The sequence below is a fragment of the Mauremys mutica genome, chromosome 12, assembly GCF_020497125.1.
Source record: "Mauremys mutica isolate MM-2020 ecotype Southern chromosome 12, ASM2049712v1, whole genome shotgun sequence".
NCBI classification, from domain to species: Eukaryota; Metazoa; Chordata; order Testudines; family Geoemydidae; genus Mauremys; species Mauremys mutica.
In genome coordinates this window covers 32,411,809-32,439,027 of record NC_059083.1, presented here as the reverse complement: position 1 = coordinate 32,439,027, position 27,219 = coordinate 32,411,809, and the positions used below count along the sequence as shown (strand labels likewise).

The following is a 27,219-nucleotide window of genomic DNA, read 5'->3' as shown; positions in this document are numbered from 1 at the left end:
CACAGAACATGAAAAACACCTTCCAGACTGACCAGGGTGCCTAGTGACTGCACTGTGTGTGTGACCTGCTGTAGATCCTGCCCCCGTGTCTGTACCCAGGTAATGGTGACCGTCCTATGCAATTACCAAACCCCTCCCCCCCTTCACACAAAGTCTTCTGTAAAGAAACATGACGGAAACAGTAATGAACAGCAAACTATTTTTAATAATCAACTACACTGTGAGGGAACGAAACTGGGATTTGGGCTTGGGTGATCCAGGAAGGGAAGGACTTCTCAAAAGTTAGCGAATGAGAACTTTTTGGTACTTGAGCACTCTGCTGGGGTGCAGTGACAGTTTTCACGGCCCCTGGCGCACCTCCTTCTTGTTATTTTGGGTGAGGGGGGTATTGGACTTTGTGGCAGGGGAGGGCAGTTGCAGATACAGTGCAGGGGGGCTCTGTCGTCCTCCTGCCTGCAGTCCTGGAGAACATCCACAAGGCACCTGAGCATGTCCGTTTGCTCCCTCATTAGTCCAAGCAGCGTTTGAGTCACCTGCTGGTCCTCCAGACGCCATCTGTCCTCCCGTTCGCTGTGTGAGCGCTGCTGCTGAGAGAGGTTCTCCCTCCACTGGCTCTGCTGGGCCTCCTCGGCTCGGGAGCAGCCCATAAGTTCTGCGAACATCTCGTCCCATGTCTTTTTCTTGCGCCACCTAATCTGCGCCAGCCTCTGTGAGGGGGATGCTGGAGCACGTCAGGATACAGGTGCAGCTGTGTGATGGGAAAAAGGGATTGACTTCCTTATAAAAATACATTTCTGCAAAGAAGAAACATAGTCTAGTCAGTCTCTGTGAACAAGACCATGCACAGCACTCACTCAGGGAAAGTTCGAATTTTCGGAATTCGCTTTCATTGCCTGGGGGCTTGCACTGCAGATCAGACAAGCGGGGCAGGACAGCAGAATCCGTGGAGCAGCCAGGAATGGTAAGCCAAAAACTTTTGGCTGCTTAAAAGTCAATGTATACCACTGTCCTCTTGCTACAGGCAATCCTGAAAGCATAAACTCTGCCCCTGTTGCACCCCCTCGTGTCTGTTCCCTGGGAAAGATCCCTGTATGCTGCCACTCTGCAGCCTCCACCACGTGGCTGTAAAGTGACGCTCATTGTTATGCAAAGGAACAGTGAAGCACTCCCAATACTAATAGTACACAAATTACTGTAATTAAATGCAGGAGTCTCCGAGCGAGATCACCCTGAGGAGGGTCACTGAGGCAGATAGAGAGCGCATGCTGCGTGAAAGCCAGCACAAACCGGGGGCCTATGCGGCCATGCTCGTGGAGGCAATGCTCCCGGAGTACCTGATGATAGCCTGGCGCGGAAAAGTGTGCTACCATGGAGCACCCAATAAGGCAGCTCTCCCCAGGAACCTCATGTGGAGGCTTTTCGATTACCTGCAGGAGAGCTTCTCGGAAATCTCCCAAGAGGATTTCTGTTCCATCCCCATATATATTGACCTTCTTTTCGCATAGTTAATATTCCTGTTCTGTTAGAAATAAATGTTTACATGTTTAAAGCACTTACCGACTGATCCTTCCCCTGATTCAGGGTCCGGGGTAACGGCTGGGGAGGGTTGGTAGGGGATCTCAGTGAGGGTGATGAAGAGATCCTGGCTGTCAGGGAAATCAGCGTTGTAAGCGCTGTCGACTGCCTCATCCTCCTCATCTTCCCCGTCCGCGAACATCTCCGAGGAACAGTCCATCGACAGTATCCCATCCTCAGATTCCACGCACACTGGTGGGGCAGTGGTGGCAGACCCACCGAGAATGGCATGCAGTGCGTCGTAGAACCGGCATGTCTGGGGCTGGGTTCCGGAGCGTCTGTTTGCCGCTCTGATTTTTTGGTAGCCTTGTCTTGACTTTCACGCGGCACTGTGTTGTATCCCGGCTGTAGCCTCTGTCTGTCATGGCTTTGGAGACCTTCTCGTAGGTCTTTGCATTCCGTTTGTTGGAGCGCAGCTCCGAAAGCACAGACTCCTTGCCCCACACACCGATCAGATCCAAGACTTCCTGGTCAGTCCATGCTGGGGCCCTCTTTCTATTCTGAGATTGCATGGACACCTCTGCTGGAGAGCTCTGCATCGCTGCCAGTGCTGCAGAGCTTGCCACGACGTCCACACAGGAAATGAGATTCAAACTGGCCAGACAGGAAAAGGAATTCAAATTTCCATGGGGCTTTTCCTGTGTGGCTGGTCAGAGCATCCAAGCTTGGACTGCTGTCCAGAGTGTCAACAGAGTGGTGCACTGTGGGATAGCTCCCGGAGCTACTAAGGTCGATTTGCATCCACACCTAGCCTAATTCGGCATAGCCATGTAGAATTTAGCGCTACTCCCCTCGTCGGGGAGGAGTACAGAAGTCGAACTAAAGAGCCCTCTATGTCGATTTAAATAGCTTCGTGGTGTGGACGGGTGCACGGTTAATTCGAATTAATGCTGCTAAATTCGAATTAAAGTCCTAGTGTGGACCAGGCCTAAAAGGCAATTCTTCCCCTCTCGCAAGCACAGAGTCTGAGACAGAAATAGTTTCTTTAATAAAAGTAACCAAGCAGTAATCTGAGAGAACAGCACAAGCGATATTCATGAACACAAAAGATTAAGATCATTCAGATTAAGTTCATTTTATTTCAGTTTAGCTCATCAGTAAAAGTGTGGCCTGGTACAGAAGGCAATACCTTTACCCTGCATTTCTTTGTTATCTAATGTCTGTATTTGGTGGGTGTGAGTGTGGGTGTGTTTCCTGTCTCTCAGTGAAGTCCAGTTTTCTGCTGCCAACTTCTGTGCTCTGGAAGGGTACAAGGCACAGCCGAGGCAACTTGAACTCCCCAGTAACAAAGTTTTTTGGTAGTGAATTAATTTAACATTTGTCTATATCAGGGGCGGGCAAACTTTTTGGCCTGAGGACTGTATCGGGTTTCAAAAATTGAATGGAGGGCTGGTTAGGGGAGGCTGTGCCCCCGCCAACATTCTGACCCCTCCCTGCTTCTCGTCCCCTGACTGCCTCCCCGGGACTCCTGCCCAATCTAAATTCCCCTGTTCCCTGATGGCCCCCCTGGAACCCCTGCCCTATCCACCCCCCAACTCAGTCCCTTGACCGCCTCTAGACCTCCTGCCCCAACATCTCCCCGCCGCCCAATCTACCCCCCCTTCCTGATGGCCCCCCGGGATCCCTGACCCATCTAACCCCCTTGTTACCTGTCCTTTTACTGCCCTGGCCCCTGACCACCCCCAAACTCCCCTGCCCTCCATCCAACCCTCCTCCCTCGCTCCCTTCCCCCTTACAGAGCTGCCTGGAGCACCGGTGGCTGGCAGCGTGGCTGCACCAGGACAGGCAGCCGCTCCGCCCAGCTGGAGCCAGCCACGCACCGCGCAGCACAGAGCCCCGGGTCAGGCCAGGCTCTGCAGTGGCGCTGCCCCAGGAGCTCACAGCCCCACTGCCCAGAGCATTGCGCCAGCGGTGCAGTGAGCTGAGGCTGTGGTGGAGGGAGAACAGCGGGGGAGGGGCTGGTGGCGAGCCTGCCGGGCAGGAGGGTCCCGGGGGCTGCAGTTTGCCCTCCTCTGGTCTATACATACCACATGCATTGGTTACAATGAAGTAGTGCAAAACCCTATATGGACACTCTTAAATGGTTTGGAAATGGCTTATATTAATGTAGCTTTAGTCAATCCCTTCTTGATTTAAGAGTGTCCACACAGGGTTTGCACTGGTTTAAAAAAAAAACTTTAACAAAACTGGAGCAAGTTTGTGCATAGAACAGCCCTGACATTAAGATTAATTCTATCAAATTGGAATCTGATTAGATTAATGGACCAGCTGCACTTGTGGACTCACATTCAATTCTCAGTTTAATAGGAAATGGCTTTTGATAACTGTGTAATAAAATGTTTGGCTCATTACTGGGCACTGTAGGATTATCACAAGCTCATTTATTTCTTCTGTAGGTTTGGGCTCTGCTCCTGCCATCTCTGTGGAGGGACATCAGGACGGAGGGATTCGGGTTGTGTGTCGATCCTCCGGATGGTACCCAGAGCCCGAAGCTCAGTGGCGAGATCTCCGGGGGCAGCTCTTACCATCAGCCTCTGAAAAAATAACCCCAGAGGCCAATGGCCTGTTTCAAGCAGAGATTGCCGTTGTTATAACTGAGGAGTCCAACCAGAAAGTGTCCTGCTGTGTCAGAACCCCCCGACTCAACCAGGAGAGAGAGTCAGAGATTTTCATAGCAGGTCAGTGCCCGTCCCAGCCGCACATGGATAAATTGAGATGCTGCAGACATGAGCAGAGAGTATTTATCATTGTGTCTCCTGTTTACTGGCCTGAACCTTCAATGTGCTGAGCACGTCTTGTAAAGTCCTGTATAATCTCAGTTCTCTTGGATATGTCTACACTGCAATTCAAAACCCGCTGGTGACCCAGGCCAGCTGGCTCAGGCTAAGGGCCTGTTAAATTGTGGAATAGATGTCTGAGCTTGGGCTGGACCCTGCTACATGCACTAAAAATTCTATGCTGTGCTTTGATCTACCCCACTTTAAAATGGGAACAGATCAAAGTGCACCAGGGAACTTTTAGTGCAGTGCAGCAGGGTGCACACAGCCAGTTAGTGCGCAGCAGGCCAGTGCACAGTGGATTTACACCCCAGCCTGCCGCGCACTAACTGTGCCTATAGACGAGCCACCGTAGAGCAATGTGGGTGAGTTGTGCCTGCTGCCTTAGGGAGACGCCTCCCTCTCTGTTCTGGGGTTCTTGTGTATTCAGATTCTGGATTCTAAGAAATAAAGTCATGATACACGGCAGCCTTCCAGGAGGAGTATTTATACTTACATCTCACTTTGTGAGTGTGTGTGTGTATACGCACACACGCTGTGAACATCACAATTCTCTGTGGGGATGGGCGAGGGAATTCTCCTTTGTTCTCAGTGAGAGTTGTGGGTGCTAAATATTTATGAAAATCTGGGTAATAAAGTCACTTTTCCTGACTAGCACAAGAGAGCCCTGAATATGGCCTGAGAATTGCTACTTAGATTACATCTGAAAATACCAGCAATAAAAGTTCAGGCCCAAAATATGCAGAAACAAAATCTTACCTAAGAGCACCTTAATTTTTAGAAAAAAAGGTGGTGATTTTATGTGTTATTATCTACCAAATAACTTGGTTACTATCGAATGAATATTTCATCACTATAAGAGTAAGAATGTTGTATTTGTAAAGCACTATTTGTCTGAGGTCTCATAGTGCTGCACTGCTGGTTAGTCTGTGCTATGCCCAGTATTACCTGATTGTTCACAGCACACATGGAGAGTTAGAAACAAAACATAAATACTGTTCCTGAAAGGCTGCAATGTCACACTGCTTTATTTCTAAGAATCCAGAATTCTAACATGAACTCTAAGAATCCAGAACTCTAACTCTTATGTTCTTAACATGCCACAGCCAACTACAGAGAGAGACAAAGCAGGCTGCTCCCTAAGGCAGAGAGGCAGAACGGAACCCACCCTGCTCTAGGCTGGCTCTTTGCTGACTGACTACAGAGGACCCAGATGCATGCTCCCTACAGAGCCCCCTAGCCTGCAAGTAGGACCAGGAATCCCCTCAGGATTTCAAGTGTCAGCTTGTAATTTTTACATGGTTTTCAATACACCGCACTAATCTCTTAGCAAGGACCCTCTAGACAGCCATTGCTCGAAGCCCAGGGAAGAGGAATCTGGAGGAATTATGACTCTGAATCTCCAGGCTCAACTTTTGTTTTTATTAAAATCCTGCATTAACATATTTTGGGCCAGATTCTTTCATGTGGCTGAGGAGAGTCGGATGTGTCAGGAAGCTGGTCACAACTCTCTGATTCTAAGGGCTACTCTGCACTGGCTGCAGCTTGGGGATCACTTAGAGCAACGTAGGGAATGCCTGAACTTATGCCAGTGGGGATAGGAGCAGCATAATGGAGCTGCACCCGAGCCCCCAACATGCCCGCTCCCATTAATTAACCATGTTCAGTAACCAAGCTAACTTGGGCTCTCACTGGTTTAATAATAAAGCACAAAGCAGCCACATCTCCCTGTGAGATTCTTTTAACGTGTCACCTTTGTCAATGTCCTGCCTTCATTCTGCACGTTTGCTCCTAAGTCAATGGCACTTTCTCTTGCAGAGCTGTTTTTCCCACAAGTCAGTCCCTGGATGGTGGCTCTTGGGGTGATCCTGGCTCTCCTGGCTGTTCTCATTCCCCTGGCCAGTTACTGCTTCTGGAGGCAGCACAGAGCAAAAGGTGAAGTAACAAGAGGTGGGAACTTTGTGTGAGAGAGAGAGCGAGAGAGAAACAGAGATTAAAAAAAAAAAAAGAGGAGTCCTTCTGGCACCTTAGAGACTAACAAATTTATTTGGGCATAAGCTTCCATGGGCTAAAACCCACTTCATCAGATGCATGGCGTGAAAATACAGGAGCAGGTATAAATACACAGCACATGAAAATATGGGAGTTGCCTTACCAAGTGGGGGGTCAGTCTAACGAGACAATTCAATTAACAGCAGGATACTAAGGGAGGAAAAATCACTTTTATTGGGGTAATGAGATTGGCCCATTGCAAACAGTTGACAAGAAGGTGTGAGTAACAGCAGGGGGAAATTAGGTTTTGTAATGACCCATCTGCTCTCAGTCTTTATTCAGGCCTAATCTGATGGTGTCCAGTTTGCAAATTAATTCCAGTTCTGCAGTTTCTCGTTGGAGTCTGCTTTTGAAGTTTTTTTGTTGTAGAATTGCCACTTTGAGGTCTGTTATTGAGTGACCAGAGAGATTGAAGTGTTCTCCTATTGGTTTTTGAATGTTATAATTCCTGATGTCAGATTTGTGTCCATTTATAAATAAATGAACAAAGAGCCCCCTCCTACACCAAAACTCCATCCTGGAACCTGCACCCCAAACCTCCTCCTGCACCCCAACCCCCTGTCCCATCTGTGGCCCCACCCCAGGGCCCATACCCCCAGCTGGAGCCCACACCCCAACTCCCTGCCCAGCCCTCAGCCACCTCCTGCACTCCAAACCCCTTTGCCCCAGCCGGGAGCCCTCTCCTGCACCCCATCCCAAGCCCACACTGCCAGACAGAGCCCTCACCTCCTCCCACACCTCAACCCCCTGCCCCAACCCGGAGCCCCATCCCGCACTCTGAACCCCTCATTTCTTACACCACTCCAGAGCCTAGGGGAAGCCCCGAGGCTCCACGCCCTGCCCCCTGCCTGTGGGGCTGTGTGGCCCCTGACTATTTTTTTCTGTGGGTCAGTGGCCCCTGATAGAAAAAGTTTCCCCACCCCTGCTTTAACAGATACGTTATGTGGGTTGAGTCCATATTTAGGTGCCAGGGATTAACTAATTTTGAGTTGTATGTAAAGTTTGTGTATGTGCCCGGAGAGAGCTATGCTGGGCTCATTTCCAAACAGTAAACTATCAGAACCATTAACCATTTCCACTCTTGCATCCGATGAAGTGGGCATTCACCCATGAAAGCTCATGCTGCAAAACGTCTGTTAGTCTATAAGGTGCCACAGGATTCTTTGCTGCTTTTACAGAACAATTAACTGTCACTGTCTTGTTCCCTGGGCCTTTCAGAGAATTCTCCGCACCAGCTGCACTGGTGAGCTGTGGCTAGGATGCTGTAATAACACAAACACACTCAGGATTTGCACGGCTGGTCTGACACGCTGCTCACACTGGGCACAAGATGCTCTAGCACTGGCTGTGCTCAGCACTGATAGTGACCTGAGCATCCAGCTTAGGAAGGGCACGTCCACCCCATTCTTTGCTGGGACACCCACTATCTACCACTATCCCCCCTAGGGGGAACTCTTCCCTGTTATCCCTAGGACCAAGGGGCAGACACTACCCACAAGATCAGGATCTGGCCTAGGATGGAGCCAGCAAGACCCTGTTCCTTATCCAGCCCAGGTCAAAGTCCCATTCCCATCGCTCTCTTCCCTCCCCCATCCCCACAGTCGGGAGCTGGGGCCATTCAAGGGATGGGCACAGAGGGCACCAGACAGGGAACTCAATAAACAGAGACCTTCCTTCCCACAACAGCCATATCTGATGTGAGTGGGTCTAGGATTCAAGCAGCAGGGTCGGCTGCTATGACCCATAGAGGCCACAGCCTGTGGGGACAGGTTGACTCACCCATCGCTGCAGTCCAGTCCCAGGCAGCAGGGACACAGAGGGCAGAGGTCTGCACAGACAGACCTATCTGTGTGACTGATTTGTCTGGCTCTTTGTTTCTCCGTCTCATAACTACAGCGGAGCTGCGTTAAACAGTAATAGGAACTTCACCCTACACGTGATGGAATGAAATCCAACCTCTCGCCCTTTTCTCTCTCTCTGTCGCACTGACACAGATGAGCCGTGAAGGGGAAGGGGCTGAGCAGCTCTGTCTAGCAACCCACATGGGCCAGGCTCATTGCTGGAGACTATAAGCCTTGTCCAGCATTTAACAGGATCTCTCACTTGGGATCCCCCCTTCCACAGCCATGTAAAGAGGGAAGGGGCAGGATTTCACTCACAGTGACCATGTGCTGTGTGTTCGTGTGCGTGTGTTTGCTCTCGTATCCAGGAGGCATTTCGTATTGGGGGAGGGGAGGGAAAGGGAAATGTATCTCCTCTCTCCCTTCCTGGCTTAGCATAAAAGTGGTCACTGTGTATTTGGATGGAGGGAATTGAATTCACTGTTCCTCACCCCAGGGTATGGCTACACTTACGAGTTGCAGCGCTGGTCATCCAGCTGTGTAGGAACAGTGCTGGTGTGTGGCCACACTCACAGCTACCAGCGCTGGTGTGTGGCCACATTTGCAGCGCTGTTGGGAGCGGTGCATTATGGGCAGCTATCCCAGCGTTCAAGTGGCAGCAACGTGCTTTTCAAAAGAGGGAGGTGGGGTGGGGTGGGGTGTGACATGGAGCGGGTGAGAGAGAGAGAGTGGATTTTTGGAGCCAACACTGTGTGTTAGCTTCCTGCCTTGAAAAAATCAGAAAATGTTTCCGACCCCTTAGTCTTAACTCTTAATTGCAAACAGCCTGCATCTTCTCTGTCAAGCAAACACTCACTCCCTGCCTGCCTCATTCACAGGGGTTATCTCATTTGATTGATCACAGTAAACAGGAGCTGTGTTTGTTTTTTAGATAAGCAGCTCCGGTAGCAATGGAGCCGGAGCTCCGAGTTCACAACAAAACAAAGCGAGGCTGCATAACAAAACAAAGAGAGTAATTTAGTTAAAAGCATTCTGGGATATCTGCTAATACCCTGGAGGCCAATAACAGCGCTGGCGTGTGTCCACACTTGATGAGCAGCGCTGCAATGCTTATTCCCCATGCAGACCCAGGTGTACGGCCAGCGCTGCAGCCTGGGAGTTGCAGCGCTGGATGTGCCCTGCAGGTGTGGACACTTACTAATTGCAGCGCTGGAAAGCCTCCACCAGCGCTGCAAATCTCAAGTGTAGCCAGTAACCTTTGATGACAGGTAGCTGCCCCACTGCCTTCTGCCCCAGTATCTGCCATTGCCCCACTGCCCCCCTCCCTCCTCAGTATCAGTCCTTGCATCCAGCTGTGAGGGAGAAGCACAGAAGTTGGATGTTTCTGTTAAAATGATCAGCAGTGAAATAACTGCAAATGGTGACAATTAAATTGTCATCGATCAGGCTTTAATGTCAGCATCCCAGCCCCACTGGATGAGTGTGAGCAGCGAACAGCGCTGCCTGCAGACTCAGGCAGATCTCAGTGGGCTGGAGCACTGCTTATACCCAGGTCACTTGCTCAATGCTACCTTCATACCCAAAAAGGCTGGACACCTTTTAATAAATGGAGCATGAGATTTTCACCCAGCCTTCAACCCCTTTATGGTCAGTAAAAGGACCAAAACAGTGTAACTGGGCTCCAGAAGGCCTGGATCCAGCTGAGGGAGGATTCCTCCAGTGCAGGCAGTGCAGAGAACAGTTGCGGGCTGCCCTCTGAGGACCCACTCACAAGCCCTATTGTAGGGGTGTAGGGAAGATGGGGCTGGGAACAAGAGGCACGTGTCGGGGCAGGGCCACAGCGCACGGTGCTGCAGAGATCCTGGGCCGTGCTGCTGCCCATATGTGCCCAGGGAGCTGCTGTAACTAAAGGCACAAGCTAAGCCAGAAAAACTCACTTATGGAATAAGTGTATCATATGGAGCATTACGCTGGTACAACATGAGTGGTTTAAATGCCCAACTTATTTTACACTGGTGTTACTTTGCCCTGCAGACAAGCCCTGAGTTACAGCGGGGGCTGCTTTGGCATCCAGAGCACCCAGGGTCAGGAAGATACGGGGCAGCACTTAAAGCTGCCTGAGCCCTCAAGTGCCCCTGGGCTGCAGGTTCTGAGCACAGAATCTCACCCTGAGAGTTTAGATCACATTGAGCAGAGGTGTCCACAGGGCTGCCCAGGTCTTTTTCCTGAGTATTTTAAAGCCAATAACCTGCATGCGCAGGTCTGATTATCCTTGTAACATGCGTTACCTCACATTGATCAACACTGAATTTCATCAGCCGTCAGGTTATTCAAGCTTGGTGCCTCTGAAATAACTCAGACTTCTTTGGTAACCTAAATCATTGTGTGTTAGCTGCACATTTTGCCACTTTAGGGCTTATCCTTTGTTCCAAGTCACTGATAAATAGACCAGGGGCTCTCAAACTTCATTGCACCGCGACCCCCTTTTGACAACAACAATTACTACACGATCCCAGGACGGGAGACCGAAGCCTGAGCCTGCCTGAGTCCCACTCCCTGGGTTGGAAGCCAGGGCCAAAGCTGAATCCCAAGGGCTTCTGTCCCAGACAGGGGGGCCTGTAACCTGAACTTCAGTGCCCAGGGCTGAAGCCCTCGGGCTTCAGCTTCAGCCCCAGGTAGTGGGACTCGGGCTTCGGGCCCAGGCCCCAGCAACTCTAAGCCACCCCTGGCAACTCCATTAAAACGGGGTCACAACCCACTTTGCGGTCTTGACCCACAGTTTGAGAACCACTGAAATAGACTAAACACCCAACTTTGAGGCTCCCCACTGCTAACCTTTTTCCGCATGAAAATTGACCATTTATTCCTGCTCCTTGTTTTCTGTCATTTAGCTGGTTTCTGATCCAGGACAATACTTTACCTCTCACCCCATGATGACTTAGGGTACGTCTACACTACGGGATTATTCCGAATGTACAGAAACCGGTTTAGTAAAACAGATTGTATAAAATCGAGTGCACGCGGCCACACTAAGCACATTAATTTGGTGGTGTGCATCCACGGTCCGAGGCTAGCGTCGATTTCTGGAGCGTTGCACTGTGGGTAGCTATTCCGTAGCTATCCCATAGTTCCCGCAGCCTCCCCCGCCCCTTGGAATTCTGGGTTGAGTTCCCAGTGCCTGATGGGGCAAAAATCATTGTCGCGGGTGGTTCTGGGTACAGCCTCACCCCTCCCGCTGTGAAAGCAGCAGACAACCATTTCGCGCCTTTTTTGCTTTGTGAACTGTGCAGACGCCATAACACAGCAAGCATGGACCCTGCTCAGCTCAATACTGCAATCGTGGATGTTTTAAACACCTCGTGCACTCTCGTGCAGTATATGCTGAACCAGGACCTTCAAACCGAGGCGAGGAGGAGGCGGATTCGGCAGCGCGGCGATGACAGTGATGGGGACGTAGACACAGAATTCTCTCAAACCGCGGGCCCCTGCGCTTTGGAGATCCTGATGGTAATGGGGCAGATTCTATCCATTGAACGCCAATTTTGGGCCCGGGAAACAAGTACTGACTGGTGGGACCGCATTGTGTTGCAGGTGTGGGACGATTCCCAGCGGCTGCGAAACTTTTGCATGCGTAAGGGCACTTTCATGGAACTTTGTGACTTGCTTGCCCCTGCCCTGAAACGCCATAATACCAAGATGAGAGCAGCCCTCACAGTGGAGAAGCGAGTGGCAATAGCCCTCTGGAAGCTTGCAACGCCAGACAGCTACCGGTCAGTCGGGAATCAATTTGGAGTTGGAAAATCTACTGTGGGGGCTGCTGTGATGCAAGTAGCCAAAGCAATCACTAAGCTGCTGCTACGAAAGGTTGTGACTCTGGGAAACGTGCAGGCCATAGTGGATGACTTTGCTGCACTGGGATTCCTTAACTGGGCGGGGGGGGGGGCGATAGATGGAAACCATATCCCTATCTTGGCACCGGAGCACCAGGGCACCCAGGACGTAAACCGGAAGGGGTACTTTTCAATGGTGCTGCAAGCACTGGTGGATCACAAGGGACGTTTCATCAACATCCACATGGGATGGCCAGGGAGGGTTCATGACACTCGCGTATTCAGAAGCACCACTCTGTTTAAATGGCTGCAGCAAGGGAATTACTTCCCAGACCAGAAAATAACAGTTGGGGATGTTGAAATGCCTGTCGTTATCCTGGGGGACCCAGCCTACCCCTTCATGCCATGGCTCATGAAGCCATACACAGGCAGCCTGGACAGTGGTCAGGATCTGTTCAATTACAGGCTGAGCTAGTGCAGAATGGTGGTGGAATGTGCATTTGGCCATTTAAAGGCGCATTGGCGCACATTACTGACTCGCTCAGACCTCAGCCAAACCAATGTCCCCTTTGTTATTGCTGCTTGCTGTGTTCTCCACAATCTCTGTGAGAGTAAGGGGGAGACCTTTATGGCGGGGTGGGAGGCTGAGGCAAATCACCTGGCCGCTGATTACGCGCAGCCAGACACCAGGGAGATTAGAAGAGCACACCAGGAAGCGGTGCGCATCAGAGAAGCTTTGAAAACGAGCTTCATCAATGGCCAGGGTACAGTGTGACTGTTGTGTTTGTTGATGAACACCCACCCCCCTTAATTGACTCATTCCCTGTAAGCAACTCCCCCTCCCCCTTCGAGTACAGCTTACTTATGCAAATAAAGGCACTATAGTTTAAAAATCATGAATTATTTATTAATTCATTATAAAAAGAGGGAGAGAAGTAAGGGTGTGGTTTGGGAGGAGGATAGGAGGGATGGAGAAGTAAAAAAATTTCACATTAATGACAGCCTTCTGGTTGGGCTGTCCACGGGGGTGGATTGGGCGGGTGCATGGAGCCTCCCCCAACGCGTTCTTACACCTCTGGGTGAGGAGGATGTGGAATATGGTGAGGGTTGAGGGTGGTTATACAGGGGCTGCAGCGGCACTCTGTGATCCTGCTGCCGTTCCTGAAGCTCCACCAGACGCCGGAGCATGTCAGTATGATCATGCAGCAGCCCCAGAGTTGCATCCCGCCACCGCTGATCTTCCTGCCGCCACCTCTGATTTTCCTGCTCGTCTTCCTGCCGCCACCTCTCATCTCGGGTGTCCCTCCTGTCCTCACGTTCACTGGCATCTTTCCTGTAATTTGATACCACCTCCTTCCACTCATTCAGATGAGCTCTTTCCTTGTGTGTAACTTCCATAATATCTGAGAACATTTCATCTCGCGTCTTCTTTTTCCTCCGCCTTATCTGGGCTAGCCTTTGGGATGGAGTAGGGAGGCTTGAAAAATTTGCAGCTGCATGAGGGAGAGAAGTATTTAAAAAGATACATTTTACAGAACAATGGTTATACTCTTTCACAGTGAACAGCACTATTCACCTTACATAGCACATGTGATTTCTCTACAAGGTCGCATTTTTCATCTTAATACTGAGTGCCTGCAGCTCTGGGGTTACAGATCTCACAGACACAGGTCCGGGCATCAGAATTCAGCTTGCATGCGGCTATGGGAAGCCACTGTCTTTCGGCTTCTGCAGTGATTTACCCCTCCCCCCAATGCATGGCTAATACCATGCTAACTCCCTGCTAATCAACACCCTTCCCCTCCCCACCCCCACTGCCTGTCTGGTAGCTTGGGGAAGATCCCCGCTGACCAAACACGAAAAAGATCATCGGCATTTCACTCCTCCCCTCCACCTGCTTGGCTACGTGCAGGAAAGGATTTTTTTTAAGCTGCTGCAGTCCACGAACCCAATAGGAAAATGGCCATCCCCCTTACTTAAATTCCTGATTTTCAACCAGGTTACCCTGAACGATATCACTTTGCTGAGGATAACACAGCGAGATAAAGAACGGATGCTTCTTGAATGCCAGCAATCACCGGGACCATACGCAGCTATGCTTTGCCATGCAGTGATACCTGATTACTTGCTACATGCATGGCGTGGTAAAGTGTCCTACCATGGTGGACGGAACAAGGCTGCCTTGCCCAGAAACCTTCTGCAAAGGCTTCTGGAGTACCTCCAGGAGCGCTTCATGGAGATGTCCCTGGAGGATTTCCGCTCAATCCCCAGACATGTTAACAAACTTTTCTAAGTAACTTTACTGTCTGCGAATGCATCCCAAGTCCTCAGGGCAAATCAATCATTAAAAAACGCTTGCTTAAAAAACAATGTTTGATATTTGCAAAGGTACACTCACCAGAGGTCCCTTCCATGGCGTCATTATCTGGGGTAGTGGCTTGAGAGGGTATTTCCGTCAGGGTGAGAAAAAGGTCCTGGCTGTTGGGGCTCATGGAGTGCTGTGTGCTCTCTGCAAGGTCGTCCTCCTCACCTTCTTCATAGTCATCTTCCCCGTCTGCATAATCCTCAGCCATGGCAGAGATTACAACCCCCACCTCGGAATCCACGGACAGGGGTGGGGTACTTGTGGCTCAGCCCCCTAGAATTGCATGCAGCTCAGCGTAGAAGCGGCATGTTTTTGGCCCTGCCCCGGACCTTCCGTTTGCTTCTTTGGTTTTCTGGTAGGCTTGTCTGAGCTCCTTAACTTTCACTTTGCACTGCAGTGAGTCCCTGGTGTGGCCTTTATCCGTCATAGACCTTGAAATTCTTTCAAATACTTTTTCATTTCGTCTTTTTGAACGCAGTTCTGTTAGCACTGAATCCTCTCCCCAGATAGCGATCAGATCCAGTACCTCCCGTGCAGTCCACGCTGGGGCTCTTTTTCGATTCTCAGGAGACTGCATTGTTACCTGTGCAGATGAGCTGTGCGTGGTCACCTGTGCTGATGAGCTCTCCATGCTGGGGAAGCAGGAAATGAATTTCAAAAGTTCGCGGGGCTTTTCCTGTTTATCTGGCCAGTGCATCAGAGTTCAGAATGCTGTCCAGAGCGGTCACAGTGGTGCACTGTGGGATACCGCCCGGAGGCCAATACCGTCGATTTGCGGCCACACTAACCCTATTCCGATATGTTAATCCCGATATTAGCTCTACTCCTCTCGTCGGGGAGGAGTACAGAAACCGATTTAAAGAGCCATTAAAATCGATATAAGGGGCCTCTTAGTGCGGACAGGTGTGGTGTTAAATTGGTTTAACACTCCTAAAACCGGTTTAAACGCGTAGTGTAGACCAGGCCAAAGGCTATGTCTGCACTACAGAGCTTCTAATGCCACAGCTGAACCGATGCAGCCGGGCCACTGTAAGATCTCTAGTGGAGCCACTCTGTGCCGACGAGAGAGAGTTCTCCCATCAGCGTAATGATTCACGTCCAGTGGGCAGTGGGAGCTATGTGGGCAGGAGAGTTTCTTCCACCGACATAGTGCTGTGCACTCTAACACTTATGGCAGTGTAAATTATTTCACTCAGGGTGTGGAATATTCACACTTCTGAGTGACTTAATTTTTGGAGCCATAAGTGGTAGTGTAGGCAGCCTTAGTTTCCTTAATAACCTTTTGTGAGGAACTTCTTCAAAGACTTTGAAAGGCCACATCAGTTATGCCATTGGGTTCTCCTTTGTGCCATACTGGACTGACAAACTCACCAACATTTAATCGATTAGTGACACACAAACCTAGTCTACTCTAGGAATTTATACTGGTATAGCTACATTTTTCTGGAGTGTGAATCCACACCCCTGAGAGATGCAGTTTATATTTACCAAGCTAACCCCTGGTGTAGACAGTGCTAGGTCAACGGAAGGTGGGTTACGGGGAGGTGGGTTACCTATGACAATGGGAGAATCCCTCCCCTCAGCATAGGTGGTGTCTATGCCAGGGGTCGGCAACCTTTCAGAAGGAGCTGTGCCAAGTCTTGATTTATTCACTCTAATTTAAGGTTTCGTGTGCCATTATAACGTTTTTAGAAGGTCTCTTTCTATAAGTCTATAATATGTAACTAAACTATTGTTGTATGTAAAGTAAATAAGGTTTTTAAAATATTTAAGAAGCTTCATTTAAAATTAAATTAAAATGCAGAGCCCCCCCCAGACAGGTGGCCAGGACCCGGGCAGTGAGAGTGCCACTGAAAATCATCTTGGGTGCCGCCTTTGGTACGTGTGCCATAGGTTGCCTACTCCTGGTCTATGCCGAAGCCCCCCAGCAGCAGTGGTGCAGCTGCACTGCTGGAGGGGTTTAAGTGTAGACATACCCACAGTTTTCTTTTCCAGCTGTGCTGGTTGGACTTTTTCCCATCATTCTCATACAGCTGATTTAGAATTCTTGTTTAGTTCTTGTTTCAGCCAATTTACGAGGCACTGAGGTATGGCTCACTGGACTGTAATTCTCAGAATTACTCTGGCCAAATTTTTAAAGCTGGGGACAACATTCCCAACCCTCTGAATCTCTGGAAGTGTAGCTAATTTTAATGAGAGATGCGTATTATTGTTAGCAGCTCAGCCATATCGTCTGACGTCATTTCAAAACTCTTGGGTGTTTGCCACCTAGCAGGGATCTACACTGCTCAGGGTGGCTGCTGGCTCTTTAACTTATCACTTGTTCCAGTAACTCCTCTTCGCACCTCGATCCCTGATATTCATTTCCTGAACAGAGCAGCTCCAGGGCAGGTCTCTCCCCAACATTCTCTGTGGTGGAAACTGATGCAAAGAAACCAGTCAGTCTCTCAGCATTGTCCTTACCCTCCCCAATTGCTCCCTTTCCCCCCGCTGATCCAGGGGACCCATCGATTCTCTCACAGGCTTCCTGATACCGATGGACTGAAATATTTCCCTGGTATTTGTTTTATCTCTCTGGATGTTCACTCTCCTAATTCCATTTTAGCCTCCTAATTCCCATCATGCACTTCACCGGATGTACTGCATGTTCCTTTCTGCAGGCTTCACGGGGTTAATATTTTCCACTTGCTGAGGGATCCCTATTTGGCTCTAACAACCGCTTGCACCTTGCCAGGTGGGGTTACAATATTTCTCCCCTTGCTGATTCCTTTGCTGCTCAGGAGGTGCCAGGCTCTGGTTGCTGATGTAGCCTCCAGGCTGAGTCTAAGGATTTTAACTTCCTTCCTTTAAGGTCTTTTTGACTCACTTCACATTATCTTGCAGAAGAGATATTAGGGTGACCAGACAGCAAGTGTGAAAAATCGGGATAGGGGATGGGAGGTAATAGGCACCTATATAAGACAAAGCCCCAAATATCAGGACTGTCCCTATAAAATGGGAACATCTGGTCATTTTATGTGATATTAACTCATTTCTCTTGGTTTTATTTTTAGACAAACTCCAGGCTGAGCTCAGTAAGTTCCATTCTCCCCAGTATCACCCTGTGTGACATTGTCTCCTGCTCAGTGTGTCTGTGTTCAGGGGCGTTCTCACCCCTCTGTCTGTGTTTGGTTGCAGGGTGGAGACGTGCCCAGATCTACTCAGGTACTGTACATACTGATGGTGTTTTATCCATGGTGAGACCCACCTCCCCCCGGGAGCTCTCTGCTCCTTTCCCTGCACAGAGCATTTTCCTATGACATTCAATAGGCTGGAAACAGAAATGTCACTGGGGTGGATGGAAAGGGGCAGACAAAACCCAGGTTTCTTGCAGAGCAGGGACATGTCCCCTTTGGGAAAGGGCTGATTGGTGATGAAATGCTGCCCCCTGGTGTCACCTTTGCAGGGGGTACCTGGGCTCTGCAGGATGGACATTCTTATCTGTCCATCATTTGCATTGAACTGCTAGGCTCTGTCTTCCCAGCAGCAGGTTTCTATGCTCAGACTGGGCTTTAGCCCACAATTTCCTTCTAGCGTAACAGGCCCAGACAGGAGCTGTTCAGTGTCCCCTGGATCTGGGGGGAGGAAGGCCCTGTCCCCACTGCAAGGGCAGACAGGTTTTTATAACCAGCTTGTGATGCTCCCCTGACTCAGTTGCAACAAATTGTGCCCCCGCGGCAACTTTTCTGCCTCACAGCCGTGGCTGAGCTGCGTGTGTGTGTTTGTACCCAGCCTGCTGCCTGACTGTGTGTGTGCCCTGGTGCATGCTGGGAGAGTCTGGGCAGCTCCAGCAGGGATCAGAGAGCCCAGGGGCCATGCACACACATTACAGCACCACTGGCCCAGGGGTCCATGCACTCCGGGGTATCCTACCGCACAGAGCTGGGAGGGACAGGGGCACCCAGGGCAGTTACACAAACACCACTGGGGGTCCTGTTAGGGTCACCACCTCTGAGGTGGAACAAAACAGGAAACCTCCCTGCTTCCTGTACATCACCTGTCCCCTCACCCGGGCACTGTCTCCCCATCCGAATCCCAGGAGAGGGCACCAGCCACCAGAGGCTCCTGCACCTGGACTGCCCCAAGTACCAACCTCACCCAGCAGGACATGGTGCCAGATCTACCCTTCTGCCCCCAGTGGTGACCCCCCACAGCTGGTACCTGCACAGTGGTGACTGGCCCCTGCTGGCCCTGAGCTCCTGATCTCACTCACTGTTTCAAGCTGCCCCATCTCTGCAGCTCCCAGGCACTCTGGACCCAGAGCTCCCTTTGCATAGGCACCACCACCCCGCAGCTCCCCCGCTACAGCCACTGACACACCTGGGACTTGTCATGTCCTGGGCAGACTCACAGATTTCCCAGGAGACTGACATGGACAAAGAGACAATCCTGAGAAAACCTGGACTGGTCGGGTTGCCAACTTTCTAATCTCCCAAAACCAAACACCCCTGTCCCACCCCTGCCCTGAGGTCCTGCCCCTGCGCTTCCTCTTCTCTGAGGCCCACTCCATCCCCCCTCCCTCTGTCGCTTGCTCTCCCGCACCCTCAGTCACTTTCACTAGGCTGGGGCAGGAGTTTGGGGTGCGGGAGGGGGGTTAGGACTCCAGCTGGGGGTGCGGGCTCTGGGGTGGGGCCAGGGATGAGGGGTTTGGGGTGAAGGAGGGGGCTCCGGGCTGGGGAAGGGGTGTTGGTGGGAGTGAGGGGTGTGGGCTCCAGCAGGGAGCTTGGGTGCGGGAGGGGACTCAGGGCTGGGGCAGGGAATTGGGGGTGTGGGAGGGGGTTCGTGAGGGGGCTCAGGGTCCCGGCAGCACTTACCACGGTATTGTAGTGACCAGGCAAGGTATTAACAAACTTCAACAGGACTTTAGTTTTAAAGTGGAACCTCTTTACCAAGCTGCTGCTGCACCCTCGGTAGCTCTCACTCAGCCTCCTCAACTCCTCCCCCCACCTCCTGTTTCCTGTCCTTTCAGACTCCCCACAGCCAATGCTCCCAGTTCTAATAATTTCAAACATCTAAACACGACATTCCCTCCTCTCTTAAGAAACTCTCCCAATTAGAATAAACACTGGTGTTCTAACCACAGGAACAAATATGAAACAAGACACTACACTGTTGGCAGAAATATTACACTGAAAACACTGTAGATACTACATAACACAGTCTCTAGTCCAGACAGATGGTCGTCTGGGTCTGACAGGCCGTCTCTCAAGCCCCGGTTCCAGCGCAATGTCTTGTTGTGTGGATACTATGGTGAAGTCATCTAATGCACACTGGGTGTTGGCATAATCTCCTCTTGGTGCATAGGCAGGTTCAAGATAAGCATCCCATACCCGCCCATCAGAAAGTCGATAGGTGTAAGGTCCCTTCTCTATGATTTTAAGAGGAGCTGTGAATTTATGGTCCCCTTTGCGTAAAATTCCAGGTTTTTGTATTCTAACGAAGGAACCACACTCAAACTTTGGTTCCTTAACATCCCACCACTTGTCTGTGAAAGCCTTATATTTTGCTTGATTCCGTTCAACTGTTTTTTTGCACATCATCCTTGGTAGGGGCCTCAGGTCGTGCCTTTAACAATCCAACAATGTTCAGTTTAGTATTCATCTGTTTCCCACGTAGTAACTCTGCGGGTGATCTTTGCGTTGTGGAATGTCATGTAGCCCGGAATGCTTGCAAGAAATCGGTAGTGAAGGGTATCCACAATCGCCCTTCCAGTTCAGCCATTTGCAAACTCTCGTTCAAACGTCTGTTAAACCGTTCGATTTCCCCATTGGCGTGAGGGTAATGTAGGGGTGACCGTCTATGTAAAATGTTCCTCTCTGCAGACTCTGCTAGAAAAGTTTCAAACTCCAGGTAAGTAAATCGGTGGCCGCTTCCAGGAGCTGCATGGACCTAGGGAGGCAGGGAGGCTGCCTTAGCCCTGGGCCCCTGCTGTGCCACTGACCAGATTTTTAATGTCCCAGTCGGTGGTGCCAACCGTAGCTGCCAGGGTCCCTTTTCAACCAGGCGTTCCAATAAAAAAGCAGACGCCTGGCAACCCTATGGACAGGTGCCAACCCTAGGTCCTGTCCACATGGCCCAGTAACACCCTGCTGAGCCAGGGACAGGCAGCCACATGCCAGCCCAGGCCCCTGGCAGGGACGCTGAGCTGCCAACTGCCATGGTCACTAACAGTGTTAACTCTGTCACGTTTCATTCACCAGGCTTAGAGCCCCCAGGCCCTGAGCCCAGCCCCAGGAACTGCTGTAACCTAGAACCAGAGCAATGCAGGGCTGGAAGGGACCTCAAGAGGTCACCTAGTCCAGCACCCCCATGCTGGGGCAGGGCCTAGAACATCCCTGGAAGGGATTTGTCCAACCTGTTCTTACAAACCTCCAGTGACGGGGATCCCACAACCTCCCCTGGAGTAGGATCCAGAGCTTCACAGCCCTGAGAATTAGAAAGTGTTTCCTCATCTCCAGCCTCAACCTCCATTGCTGCAGATTGTGCCCATTGCTCCTTGGACAGGCCCTCGCCCTGCCCGCTAAGGGCACTGGCTGTGTCACCAAGTGTGAGCATCGCTGTTATTGCACTGAATGGCTGGAGGCGCTGGGCTGGCTCGGGGCAGTGAGGGCAGCTGGGCAGGGCCTGCTCCAGGCACCAGCATAGCCAGCTGGTGCTTGGAGCAGTGCATGGAAGGGGGCGGCACGTCTGGCAATTCGGCAGCGAGTCCCTCACTCACTCTTGGTGGGAAGGACCTGCTGCCGAATTGATGTGGATGAAGCGGTGGTGGTAGAGTCGCAGCGGAAGTGCCATAGATCAGGATCGTGGCTTTTTTTTTTTTTTTGGCTTGTGGCAGCAAAAACCCTGGAGCGAGTCCTGCAGCTGGGGCCTTTCACTCCCCAGTCACCGATCTCAGCCCAGGCTGAGAGTCCGGTTCCCAGTGGACAGGAGCTCACATCATAACTCACTTTAACGGCAGCCTCACCGGCCACCTCTGCAAGGAAGCCAAGGCCTGAATGGGCCCCGGGGTGATTCCTCCCCAGGGAGAGGCTCCGGCAGATGTCAGGGCTGAGCCATGTTGACAGGACAGTGAGGGGCTCACACAACTGCTGTGATGTCCTAGTACCCTCAATACACAGAGCTCCAGCAACCAGGGTCTAAACCCGACTCGTACCCCCAGCACTGAACTCACTGACACTGCCCCAAGGCTCATCTCCTCCCGGGGCTGGGGGGTGAGTAAGGGGCACTGGAAGAGGGGGACCAGGAGGCCATGGCCCCATCACTTTTACCAATGGGAGGGCTGTTCGTTCCCACTTTTTACCAGCTGTAAGGGTGAGCGATGAGGGGGGAGGAGGCCGAGAGGAACAACCAGGGTGTTGGGGGGAAGAGGTGGTGTGAAGACAGGGGCTCAGGAAGGAGGGGCAGTGTGAGAGCGAGGGTTCAGGGGTGCGGGGACAGGAGCTCAGGGAGAAGGGCTGGCACGAACCGGTGACCCCTCTACTTTGAGGGAGCTTCCATCACTCCTGGGGAGAGCATCATCCCGGATCCTGATCCACGGGCACATCTGTGTATTTGCTGGGTGCACAGAGCTCTCTGTGTGGAGACACTTTCATGCTCACCCAGGAACCTGTGCTGGGAGGCCCCACTGCCCAGGAGGCCGAGAGCTCTCACTCCCCTGTCCTGGGGGTGAAGGGAGGGGCCCTGGGGCTGCTGTTCCCCATCCCAGGAAGGGGGTGAAGGGAATGTGGACACAGACAATGTCCCCTTTTGCTCTGTGAGGGGCAGACCTGGCTCCACCCTGGGCTTCAGAGCCTGAGCTCCAGCCAGAACCTGAAAATCTATGCGGCTATTTTTATTCCAAAGAGGGAGCCCCGTAAGCCTGAATCTGTCCACCCTGTTCCAAGACTCGCTGCTGCAGGCTGTGTAGAAGGACCCAAAGTGTCTCCAGCTTCTGGGTGTGAAAGTTCCCAGGGTGTCTGTCCCAGGGCTGGTTAATGAGAGCGGGGGGGTGGGGGGTGGCTGGCAGAGTCGTTAGATGGAGACACCTGAGCTCCTGGGGCTCTGAGATGGTCTCTGTGACTGTTATCCGCTCTGGGAGATGCCCAGGTGCAGCTGCAGAGGGACTGTGCTACTATCAGAGTCCAGAGGACAAATTGCTCTGGGCAGAGAGTTCAGGCTGGAGCCAAGTCTCCATTTTCAACCTGATTTGTGCGGGTGAGATCAGGGGCCCAGGGGGCATTTGTCTGCAAAGGGCAAATTAACCAGCAGCTCTGGAGTGTTTCATAGCTGATGTCCTGAGCCTGGCCTGCCTGTACCTGCGTTTCTGGGGATGTTGACAGTCTCTCATTGCAAGTCACTGGGATTGGGGCTCCTAAGTTGCTCAGACAGGTTTGCAGTGGAGCTGGGTGAAATGTTTTGGACAAATAGTTTATTTGCTGCAAAATTATATTTTGGGTCAAGAGAAACTATTCGTGAATCCATCTCTGACTAGCTTCAATTAAGACAAAAAGGTGCCGCCTCTTCCCTTTTAGCCTTTAGCCCAGTGGCTGGGCCCTCAGCTGGGAGCCCCAGGTTCACTCCCCCGGTGTGATGCCATGAGAGCTCGACCTGCTGGGCTCCAGGTGTCTGATGATGTCCCCCTGTGGCTGAACACTGCCATGGGCACTGGGCCAGAGCATGGGGGTGAGAATGACTCTGCAGCCCAGTGGGTCAAGCCCCACCTGGGAGCCCAGAGTCCAGCTCCCCTGCTCCAGTGACCCTGTAATTATTGATCCATAACCCCAGTGAGGGGAGGGGTTACGGGCTCTGGCACAGCAGTGTCTCAGGCCATGTCTGCCGGGGTTTCCTTGCACTGATGTAGCTGCACCAGTGCAAACCCCTAGTGCAGACGCGCTGTGCAGGTGTGAACTGGGACTGGTCCCTGGTGCAGCTTCTCCCAGATGGAGGGGGCAGTAAGTGGGGAAATGCCCTGTCATAAATAAACAGATCAGGGTTAAGGTCTCTTTTACCTGGAAAGGGTTAACAAGCTCAGTAACTTGAGAAACACCTGACCAGAGGACCAATCAAGGGACAGGATAATTTCAAATCTCTGTGGATTGTCTGTGTTCTTTGTTGGATTGTTCGTTCTCTCTTTGGATCTAAGAGAGGACAGACATGTCTCCAAGTTCTCCTGGAGTAGTTCCTACTATCCAATAGTGAGTATTAATTAGAAAGGCGGATTAGTCTTATAATTTGATTTCTACATTTGCAATTGTGTGTTTTGCTATAGAATTTCTTTAATTCTGTACTGTTATTGCTTTTACTGAGAAAGAAAGGAGGGGGGATTCTCTCCAGAGATTAATAAATTTAGACCCTGTGTATTGTTCCATCTTGGTATTACAGAGACAGTTACTTTCTTTTTATTCTTTAATAAATCTCTTCTGTTAAGGACTTGGTTGATCTTTCCTTGGGTGCATTCTTATGGAAAGGGGAGGAGGGAGGAGGACGGCATCCCTCTGTAGTTGGAGCCCGGTATCTCTCCTAGGAAAAGGGAGGGGGGAGGAAGCAGGAGGGAATGGTTTATTACTCCTAGGTGTAAGAACTCCATGGATTTGGGGCTCTTGGGATCCCCAAGGATTTTTGGGGAAGGACTGTGTCCCAATACACGAACATTATTGGGTGGTGGCAGCTTTTACCAGATCTAAACTAGGATTTTAGTTTAGGGGAGTCCATGCAGGTCCCCATTTTGGAACCCAACAGCTCTAAGTGGGGGTGAGACCTATGACATGCCCCATCCCCTCCCCACTGCCCTGGCCTCATTAGCAACAGCCCATTAGTACACATTTATACCCCCCTCAAATCTTCCACTGTAATGCCCCCCCAAGAGAGCCCAATCCAGACAACTGCCCCCATGGCGGTGGGGCTGGGCCTGGCGAGGGGAGGGGCTGGCTGTGGGGTTTTCCCGGCTGGAAGGTGGGGCCTGTGGGGCCTGCCAGCATGGAGAGTCCCAGCTGCTCCCCCTGGGACAGGGCTGCACCCTGAGTGTGTGTGGGGACAGCACCGACTTGCTCTGAGAGAAACCAACCACACATGGCCCGAAAGCAACAGAGATTCCCTGGGGCCTGCTTCTCCCTCCCCACTCTCTGGCTCCAGCCCCTCCCTTACCCTTCCCCCACCCCTGTGAGGGACCCTGGACCCTGCATCTATTCTGACCCCTCACCAACATCCCTCCCGCTCTTCTCACTCCCTTTCTGCTCCCCTGGGCCCCTGCCCCCTCTACTCCCACTTTGCCTCCCTGGCACATGCCCCTGTTCTCCACCCATCTCTGCCCCGCTGGGACAGCCCCTCCCTTCCCCCCCCCCTGCCTTCCTGGCATCTGCCCCTCTCCCCCAAACATCCTCTGCACCCTGGAGCACTCCCATCACTTCACACCCCCACTATGTCCTGGCATCCACCTCTCCCCTTTCCCTCCTCTGTGCCATGTCTCCCACCCTTCCCCTCACCCTCCTCTGCTGTCCCATCCTTTGCTTTCCTGGGCCCCTGTGGTCCATCCCCTTCTTCTGCGCTGGTGCCCACCCCTCCCCTCACCTTCTGCAGCCCCCTGGAATCTGCCCTTCCCTTCACACCCCTGTCCTCCTGGTGCCCCTCCCTTCCCTTATCACCCCATAGCCCTTGTGCCTGCCCCATTCCATGTCCCTCCCTGCTCCCCCTCTCTGCTCCTGTCACCTTCCCCTCCCCTTTCCTCTCCCAACATCAGTCTGTCACCTCCCCTCCCCCGCCACCTTCTCACCCCTCCCCCCCCCCCCCCCGCTCCTCCTGCCCTTTCCCCTCATTGTCTCCTCCCAGGCAGAGGGGCCCTGACTCCCCTCAGGCAACAACACCCCCTCCCCCCGCCCCAGTGATTAATGGGGATGCAGGTTAATTTCCCTTTGATCCCAGTGACCAGCCCCTGCCCCCGACCCTGACTCTGTGACTCTCTCCCCAGTGGACGTGACTCTGGATCCAGACACAGCTCATCCCAAACTCGTCCTGTCTGAGGATCTGAAACGTGTGAGACTCAGAGACAAACGCCAGGATCTGCCCGACAACCCTGAGAGATTTGATACGTACCCTGAAGTTCTGGGCGCTGAGGGGTTCGCGGGCGGGAGGCGTTACTGGGAGGTGGAGGTGGGAGACAAGACTGACTGGGTACTGGGGGTTTGTAGGGAATCTGTGTGCAGGAAGGGGGAGAGCACACTCACACCTGGGAATGGATTCTGGGTCGTGCGGCTGAGGGATGGGGGATACACGGCCTGCACCTCCCCCCCGACCCCCCTCCCTGTGAGCGTCAGGCCCAGCCGGGTGGGGATTTTCCTGGACTATGAGGCGGGCGAGGTCTCGTTTTACAATGTGACTGACAGGTCCCATCTCTTCACTTTCACTGGCACCTTCTCCGGGAAGCTCCGCCCTTATTTCTTTCCTGGTCTCAACGCTGGGGGTACAAACGCGGCTCCCCTGATAATCTGCCCGGTCCCAGCTCAGGCCGGAGGGAATCTCGGTCCCTGACAGTGACCCCGCGGCACAGATTGGCCCCTCCCAGCCCTGCTGCTCTTCCTCCCCCAGAGGTGGGGGCCAGTTACTGCAGCAACTGGACTTTCTGTGCTGACCGGACGCTGCCAGTTTCCCTTTTCAACTGGAGGTTCCTGTCGAAAACTGGACACCTGGGAACTCCCAGCCCCCACCTTTCCCGTCCCCTGCCCCAGGGGTAGCAGATGGAGGTGTATGGGGTCATTCACTCCAGTCAGAATTTTCTACCCTTGGGAATCTCAATGTGAAATAAGAAAGAGAAAGAAAGAAAGAAAGAAAGAAAGATGATTCTAATTTAGAAAATATTATTGTAACAAGGTGTAAATTCAAGAATATTTTAATTAACATTTCAACACTTTCAAAAACAAGCATCTAAACATATTTGTAGAACTGCAATTATTTACATTTTTTTAAATTCTTCCCTCAAATCTATATTGAAGTTTAACTTCTCTAAATAACGTCATTTGTATTTCAACCGTGGAATTTCAAGAAATCCAAAATATTTATCTTAACAAAATAAACTATTAAATTGTCAGACTGGGTTGTTCAGTTACAAATGTACAAGTGTCATAAACATCACACGTGCAGCTGCTCTCTCTCTCTTTCTCCCCCTCCCCGCCCCCTTGTTGTCTTGACTGGTTCTCTCTGGAAGGCAGGGCACATATGCTCACGTCCTGCACTACATCTTTGAAAATTAATAGTTGAAAAAAATGATAGAATTAAATGCAGCAAAGAGTCCTGTGGCACCTTATAGACTAACAGACATATTGGAGCATGAGCTTTTGTGGGTGAATACCCACTTCATCGGACGCATGTGGTGGAAATTTCAAGGAGCAGGTATAAATATGCCAGCAAGAATCAGGCTAGAGATAATGAGGTTAGTTCAATCAGGGAGGGTGAGGCCCTCTACTAGCAGTTGAGGTGTGAACACCAAGGGAGGAGAAACTGCTTTTGTAGTTGGCAAGCCATTCACAGTCTTTGTTCAATCCTGAGCTGATGGTGTCAAATTTGCAGATGAACTGAAGCTCACCAGTTTCTCTTTGAAGTCTGGTCCTGAAAGTTTTTTTGCTGCAGGATGGCCACCTTTAAATCCTGTATTGTGTGGCCAGGGAGGTTGAGGTGTTCTCCTACAGGTTTTTGTATATTGCCATTCCTAGTATCTGATTTGTGTCCATTTATCCTTTTCCGCAGGGACTGTCCAGATTGGCCGATGTACA

The 27,219-nt window shown here is 51.5% G+C and overlaps 1 protein-coding gene across 2 annotated transcripts in view; it reads left to right on the top strand.

Annotated features, from left to right (window-relative positions):
• The window catches only part of LOC123346489 (butyrophilin subfamily 1 member A1-like), a 31,642-nt gene extending 5,601 nt beyond the window's left edge, over positions 1-26,041 (top strand). For both annotated transcript variants that reach the window (XM_044983919.1, XM_044983920.1), the window contains 5 exons: positions 3,972-4,253; positions 6,171-6,287; positions 17,494-17,514; positions 17,618-17,644; positions 25,422-26,041. In XM_044983919.1, coding sequence (XP_044839854.1) covers positions 3,972-4,253; positions 6,171-6,287; positions 17,494-17,514; positions 17,618-17,644; positions 25,422-25,981 — 1,007 coding nt within the window. In that variant the 3' untranslated portion in view covers positions 25,982-26,041. The remainder of the gene's footprint in view (positions 1-3,971; positions 4,254-6,170; positions 6,288-17,493; positions 17,515-17,617; positions 17,645-25,421) is intronic.
• Positions 26,042-27,219: the final 1,178 nt, after the last annotated feature.